The 13,331-nt window shown below is 42.8% G+C and overlaps 1 protein-coding gene across 4 annotated transcripts in view; it reads left to right on the forward strand.

The window, feature by feature from the left end:
* Positions 1-946: 946 nt before the first annotated feature.
* The window catches only part of LOC115085479 (myelin P2 protein-like), a 159,183-nt gene continuing 146,798 nt past the window's right edge, over positions 947-13,331 (forward strand). For 3 of the 4 annotated variants that reach the window (XM_029591551.1, XM_029591554.1, XM_029591553.1), the window contains exons 1-2: positions 947-1,037; positions 2,347-2,551. In XM_029591551.1, the coding sequence (XP_029447411.1) occupies positions 2,479-2,551 (73 nt within the window). In that variant the 5' untranslated portion in view covers positions 947-1,037; positions 2,347-2,478. The remainder of the gene's footprint in view (positions 1,038-2,346; positions 2,552-13,331) is intronic. The other variant, XM_029591552.1, reaches the window with a different exon arrangement.

The following is a 13,331-nucleotide window of genomic DNA, read 5'->3' on the forward strand; positions in this document are numbered from 1 at the left end:
ATTGTGATACTTTGGCATACAGTACATTTAGTGGGTGAGAAACCTGCAATTTTCCATATACAAATTCACAGTTAGAATCGATCTTCTACTGAATATTTTCAGGGAATAACCTATTCTCTTCAGGGCCCCTTGTACCTAAAATCCAATGTAGCTGTCCTTCTCCTTAGCAAGACAGCCTCTTTTCCTTTTCTCTTTCTCTTTTTGAACTACCAGGCTGGCAGAGTCTCCTTTTCTCCCTAATGTATAATATCTGTTTGGCACCTTGTTATTCTGACTGGACAAGACACTATAAAACTTTTCCTTGAAGAAATCACAGCAAACTGGTGTGTGGGTCCTAGGTCCCTTCTGGACAACCCAAAACTGGAACTTTCCTGAACCCAGAGAAAGGACTCGCTCCTTTCCTGAAAAATGAGTGTGCATATACTAGACACATGGTAACAGATACAAAAAGGGATTGAATTAGCACAAGTTTAAAATTTGTGAGCAGTAGCACCAATTATTAAGGCTTCTAGCTTTGCCTCCTTCCCTGAGAATGTCTAGAGTAAGAGCTATCGCTCACTGCTTGAGAAAATTTCACTTCTCTAGTTTCTAGCTGTGGGACATCAGAATGGAATGCATTAGATTCAAAGTCCTGACATTATAAAAATGAAACTTCAAAGGCTACAGGTAAAAGGAATGTGGAGCAGGGCTCAGCTGTCCCTCCATGAAGAAACACTGTTCATTGGTTCTTCTTCAAACAGCTGCTTCTGAACTCAGTCATCCAGTTGTTGAATTAGTAGAGCTTTTCTATTGGCTACCATTCACTTATAGGCTCTGAAAAACTGGTAATCTAATTGGCCACCAAGTTCAACATTCAGCTCACGCTATTGGTTATCACATTGCCATTGTTGAATGATAGAATGATTCTAATTGGCTCAGTCACTTAAAGGCTATAAACCAAGGAACAGTATTGGCTTCGCTTATCTCCTAGCAACTTAATTGTTTATTAGTTAAAGAGTTTAGGGAGGTAGATTATGAAATAACATTTCAGTCAGGAGGTAAGTTTTTAACTGTTTAAATTATTGGTTCCTATTTTGTAAATTTTAACTGAAACTTGGTTTATATTAACTACAAGGCCCCCTACCACATTCTGGGTTAGTCAAAGCTTCCTAGCAGAGTAAGCAGCATTGGGTTTTGCCATCCTTATCAGCAGTTTCTTTCATGCTTGGTCTCTGACTCTTTCTCTGTGCCTCTCTCCACTGTCTTTTCTCCCTGCCAGAAGTGTCAATACATTGGAATTGGAGTTAAAAAACCAGGGCTGGGCAAAAGTCTTCCTCCTTGAATTGGTTTACTTGGCAACTGTGCCTTGCCCCATCTCTTATTCTCTTTATTCTTTCTTCTGCTAGTCTCTCATGGATTCTTCCCTCCGGCTCTCACATTTTGGTCTCTGCTCCATGGAAGTCTGCTGTTCCTGAGCCTCTGCAAGTTTCCACCTCTAGCTCTGATAGCGGGGATACTGTGCCTGGAGATGGGGCCAGAGACCTGCTGTCCTAGGAAAATTCATTATTTGCTTCTGGCTCTGGCAACACTTATTTTATTAATCCAGTAAGGATCATATGGGGTTAGATGGCTCTGGCAACACTTATTTTATTAATCCAGTAAGGATCATATGGGGTTAGATGCCCAAGTTAAAAATTCTTCATACTAGTCTTGATTGAACTAATAAAGCATTGCAAAATTAGGCCTTATTTCTTAAATGAAATGCATTGCCAATCCTAAACCATCCCTAATCTATACTAAGGTATAAAGGAAAAAAAGAAACAAGGAAAGTGAAAAAAATAAATGGAAATGTGTTTAAGAAAACTATTTAAATTTTAAAATAAAAAATAAAATAAAATAAGTTTGTGACAGGCTGAGAAAACAAAAATAAGCCTTATATGGCTTCAAAATCAGGACTTTAAAACACAAAAAACACGTGTGTGCCTTCTTCGCTCTTGCACAAAAAAAGAGACATCACTGTCCACAGCGATAAAATATACAGAGCCTGCCTCTGCATATTTTCTTTTAGAATAAATGATTCTATGATCTGGGAAAGAATTGTGGGTGTGTACCATATACAGTATCTATATCTACATCTATCTCTCTATCTATCTATATACACGCACTTACTGACAATAGCATCTGTAAGTAGAGAAACATCAATGGAATCCATTGGCAGTTGGGCAAGGGCTTCTCTCCACTAGGGCAGGAGTGAAGCCCCTTATAAAGTGTTACCTCAGCCTCCATGCAGAAAGTGAGATTAGGGGAAGGGAGCTGAAAATAACTCTCTGGGTGATGTTTTATTTGACCATTGATCCTACCTGATAGGCACAGACCACCAGTAGATGCAGCTTTAAAAAGAAGCCATTCTTTCTACAGTTCATGCCATCATTCTTCTCCTGAATGATCAACATCTGCTGGGATTCTCCTTGAAGGTAATTTGCCTGTAAATCTGCCAGAATGGTTGAGCGTTTCATAGGGACCTGGAAATTGATCTCCAGTGAAGGTTTTGAGGATTACATGAAGAACATAGGTAAGCAATCGATGTGTTGTAGGAGGGGGTTCCCCTCTTACCATAGCAATTCATAGTTACATAGTATATGGTAGTAGAAAAAGATCAATTGGCCCATCCAGTCTGCTCAGTTATTCCTGACCACACTATTAACAATATATCCCAGCTGCCATTTAATTTACACTTGGTGCCTCTCTGTCCCCATGTCAAATCACAAAACTTTATTATAATCTAAATATGTACCAATACAAGCATGACTATTGCTTGAACATCCAGCCTGTGGCCTTCCAATTTCCTTGTCTAACCTGTCATGGACCTAGCTACGTGATTGCCTATGTTTCTGCTAGGACTTTAACATTTCATATTACTCACTTGCCATGCATTCTGGCAGTCCCAACACTCATTGGGTCATTTGAGTACAGCACTTTAAACAATATTGCTAGGTCATGCTTTTGTTATCTCTTCTCTTTCTACAAATAAGCATCTTCTATGCTTATCCCATGCCTTCCTGAAGTCCTCTACTATTTTAACCTCCACCATGTTTTCTGGGTTAGTGTTCCATCCATTCCCTACCATTTCTGTGTAAATTGGCTGGTACTGATGCTTTGCCTACTTTTGCAATTCACCAAGTGGACGCTTGAACCAGCAGCTTTGTGATTCAAGAGCCATGCCAGTGCCCCTGAGCTCCTCTAAATGAGAGGGACCGGTTAGGTTCAGGAAATGATTAGGGCTTAATGCAATGCATGACTCCTTCTGACCTTCCTTGTTTCACCTAAATTTATATAGACAGCTGTAACTTTCTTGTTACTATTACTTCTTGAAGTTTAGCTGTTTTAATAGAATTTTTTTGTTTTGTTTTTATTTTTATTAATTTCAAAATAGATTTACATATAAGCAAACCAAGAAAACTCCTCTATTCCTTACTAAATTTATATTTTAAAAAAAAGGTAAAATAGAACAAACCATTCTAATCCAAGAAAATAGACAATAACCATGGGAGAGTGACAAGTCTACAATTAAAGGGAGGGGGAGACAAGACACACAAAGTCCTCCCCCACAAAAGAAGAAAAAGCACTAAATATATGAACTCCCTCATTTAGAAGGAAGACTTCCATTTATAGCAATGAGTTGTGGCACCTGGGACCACTTTTTTCTTGCAACTTCCTTGCCATTTATAGGGTGGAATGATTTGGGTTTTTTCTTACTCTTTTCTCATTGGAGATGTTTCTTCATGATGAATCAGTGGTGACTTGTTTTTTTTCCCTAATCCATCCTATTCAATCCTGTTGAATATGTTTATTTGGAGTTTAATAGAAAAACAATGTTATATTGTAATGGCTTAAAATGAGGGTGGGAGACGTGCATAGTCTATAAATATATAGGCTGAACATAGTATAATTTTAATCTAGTGTAAGGCTCTATCAATTATGCTTCACTTATTCTTAAGTGGTGAAACTGGAGAACTGCTATTTGCACATCATTACTTGCAATGCATAAATGCAATATGGACTTAATGAGCTGCTGGGCATCATTAAAAGTGACATTATCTATAGCAGCATCTTCCAAAGTGTTAAAGAAATACTAACTGAATACAGTGCATGAATTAATAAGTATATCAGCTCTGGTCTAATAGTGACACAAGGCCTCTAGTACGAAGGCATTTCTTTCATTCTCTGTCTATGGAAAAATATTTTGTTGATAATAGATGACAGCTGCAAAAAGACCAATCAGCTTATCCAGTTTGCCCAGTTATTTCTACCCTCACTGTTAAGAATAAATCCTAGCTGCCAGTCATCCAGCGTAGCCCCTTATTTATTTATTTATAAAATTTATGAATTGCTTTCCAGTTTTTACAATAAAATCTTCCAAAGCGATGTACATAAACAAATAACACAAAACTTAAAAATTACAATAAAATCATTTAAAATAAGATTTAAACACCCTTCCCAAACAATGAAAATAGCTTGACATCTGCTTTTGGAACCATCTTCTAAATTTGCATAAACCAAGGATACCCTGTTGCTGCTGCTGACACTAATGGATAGTTTTTATCATCTTCCCCTTTCTTTTCAATCATTTTCAATAGAGAACCACACAAGATCCCCAGCTTAGTTCACACCCAGAACCCTTCCTTTCACAAAGCTTTGTATTAATCTAAATAAGTACCAATGCTAATGTGTCTTTGTACGAGTATCTGGCCTCTTAAGATCCTCATAGCCTGCTGGACAGGCCTGTGAGTGCCTGCATTTCTGCTAGAATATCTAGTTATCCAGCAGCCTACTAGATAGATTGAACTGTTAGTTAATTATACAATCCCAGCCTGCCAGACAGACACGCTGCTTGGTTGCCTGTACTTCTCTTAGGTTTTCTAATTTTCATATTACTCACTTGCAATTCTTTCTGGCAGCCCAAATGCTAGTTATTGAATCATTCAAGTAGGGCACTTTTAAAACCTTATTCACTGCTTTGCCGTGCTTCTGCTATCACTTCACTTCTATACAATTAAGGATCCTCTGTGCTTATCCCATGCCTTCTTGAAGTCCAATACTATTTTAGCTTCCACCACCTGCTTCATTTGTGTGTTCCATGCACCTACTGTTCTTTCCTTGAAAAACTATTTCCTGACTAGTGAATCTTCACCCTTGAATCCCATATTAGAAACTCTTATTTATTTATTAAAATATTTATCATCCACCTATAACAAAGTCATGCTAAGTGAAGTAAAAACAATAAAACAGATATAAACAAAAATCAAATAAAAAAAAAATACAATAAAACTTTGTTTCTACTGAAAAAAGATTTACTTATTATGCATTATTAATATCTTTCAGATCTTTCAATATCTCTATTATCTCTCTCTCTTCTGTTACCCTCAAGGGTGTGCACTCTGTTGCTGATCTTAGTGTTACTTTCAAAAAGGCAAATTATACTTCTAACACCTCCGCAATATTCTTCACAAAGATATTGGACAAATCCTTGAGGCACTCCAGTCATCGCTTTTCTTTTTTCAGCCTGAATAATGCTGTTATCTGTCCCTCTACCAGTTTTAAATCCTATCAGCTAACTTAGGTCCCTCCCCTAGACTGCTCTGTTTATCTATGAGACTCCTATGTGGGACAGTATCAAAAGCTTTGCTTGATTATAAATGTTTACTCAATATGGGGTAGATTTTCAAACGAGCGCGAACAGCCTACTTTTGTTTGCGCTCCAGGCGCAAACAAAAGTACGCTGGATTTTAGTAGATACGCGCGGAGCTGCGCGTATCCACTAAAATCCTGGATCGGCGCGCGCAAGGCTATCGATTTTGTATAGCCTGCGCGCGCCGAGCCGCGCTACCTCCCCCCGTTCCCTCCAAGGCCGCTCCGAAATCGGAGCGGCCTTGGAGGGAACTTTCCTTTGCCCTCCCCTCACCTTCCCCTCCCTTCCCCTACCTAACCCCACCCGCCCGGCCCTGTCTACACCCCCCCCCTTACCTTTGTCGGGGGATTTACGCCTCCCGGAGGGAGACGTAAATCCCCGCGCGCCAGCGGGCCTGCTGCGCGCCGGGCCGCGACCTGGGGGCGGGTACGGAGGGCGCGGCCACGCCCCCGGGCCGTAGCCACGCCCCGTACCCGCCCCCAAAACGCTGCCGACACGCCCCCGGAACGCCGCGACGACCGGGCCCGCCCCCCGACACGCCCCCGACACGCCCCCCTCCGAGAACCCCGGGACTTACGCGAGTCCCGGGGCTCTGCGCGCACCGGGAGGCCTATGTAAAATAGGCTTCCCGGCGCGCAGGGCCCTGCTCGCCTAAATCCGCCCGGTTTTGGGCGGATTTAGGCGAGCAGGGCTCTGAAAATCTACCCCTATGATTAGACTTGTGAAGAATAAATTCTAGTGAAACCTAACAAAACTTCAGAAACCATTAAAAAAATTATCTCATAAATATAGAAAAGACCTCAGAACAGGAGATATCTACAGACTAGATTAACATAAGAACATAAGAAATTGCCATGCTGGGTCAGACAAAGGGTCCATCAAGCCCAGCATCCTGTTTCCAACAGAGGCCAAAACCAGGCCACAAGAACCTGGCAATTACCCAAACACTAAGAAGATCCCATGCTACTGATGCAATTAATAGCAGTGGCTATTCCCTAAGTAAACTTGATCAATAGCCGTTAATGAACTTATCCAAACCTTTTTTGAACCCAGCTACACTAACTGCACTAACCACCTCCTCTGGCAACAAATTCCAGAGCTTTATTGTGCATTGAGTGAAAAAGAATTTTCTCCAATTAGTCTTAAATGTGCTACTTGCTAACTTCACGGAATGCCCCCTAGTCCTTCTATTATTTGAAAGTGTAAATAACCGAGTCACATCTCGTTCAAGACTTCTCATGATCTTAAAGACCTCTATCATATCCCCCCTCAGCCGTCTCTTCTCCAAGCTGAACAGCCCTAACCTCTTCAGCCTTTCTTCATAGGGGAGCTGTTCCATCCCCTTTATCATTTTGGTTGCCCTTCTCTGTACCTTCTCCATCGCAACTATATCTTTTTTGAGATGCGGCGACCAGAATTTGTACACAGTATTCAAGGTGTGGTCTCACCATGGAGCAATACAGAGGCATTATGACATTTTCCGTTCTATTAACCATTCCCTTCCTAATAATTCCTAACATTCTGTTTGCTTTTTTGACTGCTGCAGCACACTGAGCCGATGATTTTAAAGTATTATCCACTATGATGCCAAGATCTTTTTCCTGGGTGGTAGCTCCTAATATGGAACCTAACATCGTGTAACTACAGCAAGGGTTATTTTTCCCTATATGCAAAACCTCGTACTTCTCCACATTAAATTTCATCTGCCATTTGGATGCCCAATCTTCCAGTCTTTCAAGGTCCTCATGTAATGTATCACAGTCTGCTTGTGATTTAACTACTCTGAATAATTTTGTATCATCCGCAAATTTGATAACCTCACTCGTCGTATTCCTTTCCAGATCATTTATATATATACAAGCCGTTAAGCCCGTTAAAACGGGCTACATCCCTCTGTCTCTCACCTCCCCCTCATTCTCTCTCCCCTACCTCCCTCATTCTCTCTCCCCTACCTCCCTCCCACCCACTCACCCACTCCTCCCCAGCCTCCCTCTCCTCTCACTCAGTCCCTCCCTCCCACTCAGTCTCACTCACTCCCTCCCCCTCTCTCCCTCTCACTCACACTCAGTCCCACTCACTCTCCCTCAGTCCCACTCACTCCCTCCCTCTCCCTCAGTCCCGCTCACTCCCCCTCACTCAGTCCCTCCCCCTCACTCCCTCCCCCTCACTCAATCCCTCCCTCTCACTCAGTCACTCCCTCCCACTCTCTCTCTTCATCCCTCCCACTTAGTCCGTCCCTCCCTCCCTCTCTCTCTCTCCTCCCTCCCTCGCTACTGGCCGCTGCCGCTGCCCGCTGCCGCTACCGCCGCCGCCCGCCACCGCCGCCCGCTACCGCCGCCACTGCCGCCCGCCGCTACCGCCTCCACTGCCGCCCGCTACCGCCGCCACCGCCCGCCCCCGCTGCCGCTACCGCCGCCGCCCGCTACCGCTACCGCCACCGCCCACCACCGCTGCCGCTACCGCCGCCGCTGCCGCCCGCTACCGCCGCCGCTGCCGCCCGCTACCGCCGCCGCTACCGCCCGCTACCGCTGCCCGCTGCCGCTGCTACCACCGCTGCCGCCATGTTTTTTGGTTTTTTTTGACGCTGCCTAAGACTGACGTGCTCGCCCGCACATGCGCAGTAGAGCTGCTCTCTACTGCGCATTTGCGGGCACGTCGGTCAAGCTTCATTTATCTAGTTAGATATATATATTGAAAAGCACCGGTCCAAGTACAGATCCCTGAGGCACTCCACTGTTTACCCTTTTCCACTGACACCTCTTTAATCACTGGTCATAAAAACCTCTTTTTAAAGGTATATTTTAAAGAGCACTTTCATAATCCTATTGTAACAATGTTAATGATTTACTATGTGTTGTGGTGGAGGTGGACCCTTGGTCTGGTGCAGGATTGGTACGGCCCTCCGGTCAGACCTGGAGAAGGCCTGCCACCAGGATGCGGATCAAAGGAGGAGACAGAAGCTAGCTGGAGCTTCACCAATAGCAACCTGGGGTTTCCTTAGGTTGAGCCCTTGGTTACCTGGGCCGCCTGGTCTTAGGTGGGCCTCGCCAGATCTCCTAGAGAGAAAGTGCAAAGGAGTGCCCACCACGAACAAGGGTGCATGGTCGATGTCCAAACAAGAATGTCACAGGAGGCCAGAACAGAGAGTCTGTGGATAGCGAGGATCAAGGCCAGCGTAACAGTTCAGCATGGTCAGCTGAAGCAGCGGTCATTACCTGTAGTCAATCCGGAAGTAGTCAGGTCAGGCAGAGGCCTTGTTCCAGGCAGTGATCAGGAGAAGTCAGTGGTCAGGCAGAGGTCAAGTTCCAGGCAGTGATCAGGAGTGGTCAGAGAACAGGCAGAGATCAGGTCCAGGCAGCAATCAAGAGTAGTCAGGAGGAAGCAATGGTCAGTACCGTGAGATCAGTCCAAACGGTACTACCAGGGATGGAGAGACAAAGGAACAGGAGACGCTGGAACAGGAGACACAGGAGACGCTGGAACTGGAGACGCTGGCACAGGAGACACAGGAGAAACTGGAACTGGAGATGCTGGAACAGGAGATGCTGGAACAAGAGATGCTGGAACAAGAGACACTGGAACAAGAGATGCTGGAACAAGAGATGCTGGAAGGCAAACTAGAGACACCAGAGTGTTCGACCCGATTGTCAAGGTGAGGAAGTGGTGTCAGACCACTTTCTTTAATATAGCCATCAATCAGGGCGCGCCAAGAAGGAGGGATCCACCCCTGGCCCTTTAAGAGGCTGGGCGGTCCGTGCGCACCTAGGGGCAGGGCTGATGCCACGGAGGACGCCGAGCCCCGCCGTGAGGCCTGGACAGGAGCCTGTGTGCGGGGGAGCCGGGGAGACCGCGAACTGGCTGCAGCTGCGGTGTGTGAGAGCCTGGAGCTCATGGACGGATGAGAAAGGTGAGCAGGCCCGGCCGCGGAGTGAACGCGGCCAGGAAGCGCAACACTATGCATCATAATCAAACTGGAAAGACTGTCTCCCCAAGAAAATCCAAAAAGCTGTTGCAAAATCAGTTGGTCAAGATGGTGAGATGGACAGTGAAATGCTAAGAGAAATTAGGGAAGCCAACCAAATTGGTAGTGCAGTAATAATGGGAGACTTCAATTACCCCAATATAGACTGGGTAAATGTATCATCGGGTCACGCTAGAGAGATAACGTTCCTGGATGGAATAAATGATAGCTTTATGGAGCAAATGGTTCAGGAACCGACGAGAGAGGGAGCAATTTTAGATCTAATTCTCAGTGGAGCACAGGACTTGGTGAGAGAGGTAACGGTGGTGGGGCCGCTTGGCAATAGTGATCATAATATGATCAGATTTGATTTAATGACTGGAAAAGGAACAGTGTGCAAATCCAAAGCTCTCGTGCTAAACTTTCAAAAGGGAAACTTTGATAAAATGAGAAAAATTGTTAGAAAAAAACTGAAAGGAGCAGCTACAAAAGTAAAAAATGTCCAAGAGGCGTGGTCATTGTTAAAAAATACCATTCTAGAAGCACAGTCCAGATGTATTCCACACATTAAGAAAGGTGGAAAGAAGGCAAAACGATTACCGGCATGGTTAAAAGGGGAGGTGAAAGAAGCTATTTTAGCCAAAAGATCTTCATTCAAAAATTGGAAGAAGGATCCAACAGAAGAAAATAGGATAAAGCATAAACATTGGCAAGTTAAATGTAAGACATTGATAAGACAGGCTAAGAGAGAATTTGAAAAGAAGTTGGCTGTAGAGGCAAAAACTCACAGTAAAAACTTTTTTAAATATATCCGAAGCAGAAAGCCTGTGAGGGAGTCAGTTGGACCTTTAGATGATCGAGGGGTTAAAGGGGCACTTAGAGAAGATAAGGCCATCGCGGAAAGATTAAATGATTTCTTTGCTTCGGTGTTTACTGAAGAGGATGTTGGGGAGGTACCCGTAATGGAGAAGGTTTTCATGGGTAATGATTCAGATGGACTGAATCAAATCACGGTGAACCTAGAAGATGTGGTAGGCCTGATTGACAAACTGAAGAGTAGTAAATCACCTGGACCGGATGGTATACACCCCAGAGTTCTGAAGGAACTAAAAAATGAAATTTCAGACCTATTAGTAAAAATTTGTAACTTATCATTAAAATCATCCATTGTACCTGAAGACTGGAGGATAGCAAATGTAACCCCAATATTTAAAAAGGGCTCCAGGGGCGATCCGGGAAACTACAGACCGGTTAGCCTGACTTCAGTGCCAGGAAAAATAGTGGAAAGTGTTCTAAACATCAAAATCACAGAACATATAGAAAGACATGGTTTAATGGAACAAAGTCAGCATGGCTTTACCCAGGGCAAGTCTTGCCTCACAAATCTGCTTCACTTTTTTGAAGGAGTTAATAAACATGTGGATAAAGGTGAACCGGTAGATATAGTATACTTGGATTTTCAGAAGGCGTTTGACAAAGTTCCTCATGAGAGGCTTCTAGGAAAAGTAAAAAGTCATGGGATAGGTGGCGATGTCCTTTCGTGGATTGCAAACTGGCTAAAAGACAGGAAACAGAGAGTAGGATTAAATGGGCAATTTTCTCAGTGGAAGGGAGTGGACAGTGGAGTGCCTCAGGGATCTGTATTGGGACCCTTACTGTTCAATATATTTATAAATGATCTGGAAAGAAATACGACGAGTGAGATAATCAAATTTGCAGATGACACAAAATTGTGCAGAGTAGTTAAATCACAAGCAGATTGTGATAAATTGCAGGAAGACCTTGTGAGACTGGAAAATTGGGCATCCAAATGGCAGATGAAATTTAATGTGGAAAAGTGCAAGGTGATGCATATAGGGAAAAATAACCCATGCTATAATTACACGATGTTGGGTTCCATATTAGGTGCTACAACCCAAGAAAGAGATCTAGGTGTCATAGTGGATAACACATTGAAATCGTCGGTTCAGTGTGCTGCGGCAGTCAAAAAAGCAAACAGAATGTTGGGAATTATTAGAAAAGGAATGATGAATAAAACGGAAAATGTCATAATGCCTCTGTATCGCTCCATGGTGAGACCGCACCTTGAATACTGTGTACAATTCTGGTCGCCGCATCTCAAAAAAGATATAATTGCGATGGAGAAGGTACAGAGAAGGGCTACCAAAATGATAAGGGGAATGGAACAACTCCCCTATGAGGAAAGACTAAAGAGATTAGGACTTTTCAGCTTGGAGAAGAGACGACTGAGGGGGGATATGATAGAGGTGTTTAAAATCATGAGAGGTCTAGAACGGGTAGATGTGAATCGGTTATTTACTCTTTCAGATAGTAGAAGGACTAGGGGACACTCCATGAAGTTAGCATGGGGCACATTTAAAACTAACCGGAGAAAGTTCTTTTTTACTCAACGCACAATTAAACTCTGGAATTTGTTGCCAGAGAATGTGGTTCGTGCAGGTAGTATAGCTGTGTTTAAAAAAGGATTGGATAAGTTCTTGGAGGAGAAGTCCATTACCTGCTATTAGGTTCACTTAGAGAATAGCCACTGCCATTAGCAATGGTTACATGGAATAGACTTAGTTTTTGGGTACTTGCCAGGTTCTTATGGCCTGGATTGGCCACTGTTGGAAACAGGATGCTGGGCTTGATGGACCCTTGGTCTGACCCAGTATGGCATTTTCTTATGTTCTTATGTTCTTATATAATTCAAATTTATCTTAACTGTTTATCCTCAGTCTCATGTGGGTTCATACAACTATTGCAAATTCATGACTCCTTACACTGATGTAAATTAATGTGCTGTTTAGCTCAAGTGTTCTCATGCCAAATGTTACTTGTTTCTGGGAGTAAAATGAATCCAGCTTGACTCTCAAGTACGCCAATTCCAATATCAGCTTGACTCTCAAGTACGCCAATGTAGCCACTGTTTTGCCAGGACAAATGCTTTAGGACAATTCTGTCAAGAAATGTTATTTCATAAATTTAAACATTCAAAGTTAAAACTCCACCAACACTGTCATATGCAATGAACTCTGTGTGAAATCTACATTATTCAAAAAAGAAAGCAGAGTATTCTGTGGCAGCACAATTAAATGTTGCTTATTTAAAATACTATTAAGAAAAACATTTAAGTTCTCACATTGCAGTCTAACCTTTATCCCTTCTCTCATTCTAGTGGAACAACTAGCATCTCCCTATATAGAGCCTGAAAGCCAATTAAATTGAAATTTTCCAATCAATCAGGACGGTCCAACTTAAACCAACCAATCCTGACCATCAAATCTACTTCATTGAATCAACTTTTCATTCACAAAAAACATCTCCAGTCTATGTTCATATTTAGATCTGTTGGCTCGATAGTATTTAAATAAAATATCTACTGCTGCTTCAGCTGTAAAAGATACTTTTCCTGGTCTTACCCTCTCAGTGACCCTCTCACATGATCTAAAATGAAACACTTTAAATCTTCAAAATTGTACTTATTTGTCAAACAGTGTTGTACTAAAGGTACATTCAAACTCTTTAATTTTAAACTATGTTGTTTTAACATTCTAACCCGGAAAGCTCTTTTTGTTTTGCCTACATAGAGCAATAGACATCATCATCATCTTTGTTTATTTACATCATGTTTTTCCAATAGTAGAGTTCAAAGCATGTTACATCAAATTAGTATGACAGTGGTTACATAATGTGGATAAT

The sequence above is a fragment of the Rhinatrema bivittatum genome, chromosome 2, assembly GCF_901001135.1.
Source record: "Rhinatrema bivittatum chromosome 2, aRhiBiv1.1, whole genome shotgun sequence".
Lineage (NCBI taxonomy): Eukaryota > Metazoa > Chordata > Amphibia > Gymnophiona > Rhinatrematidae > Rhinatrema > Rhinatrema bivittatum.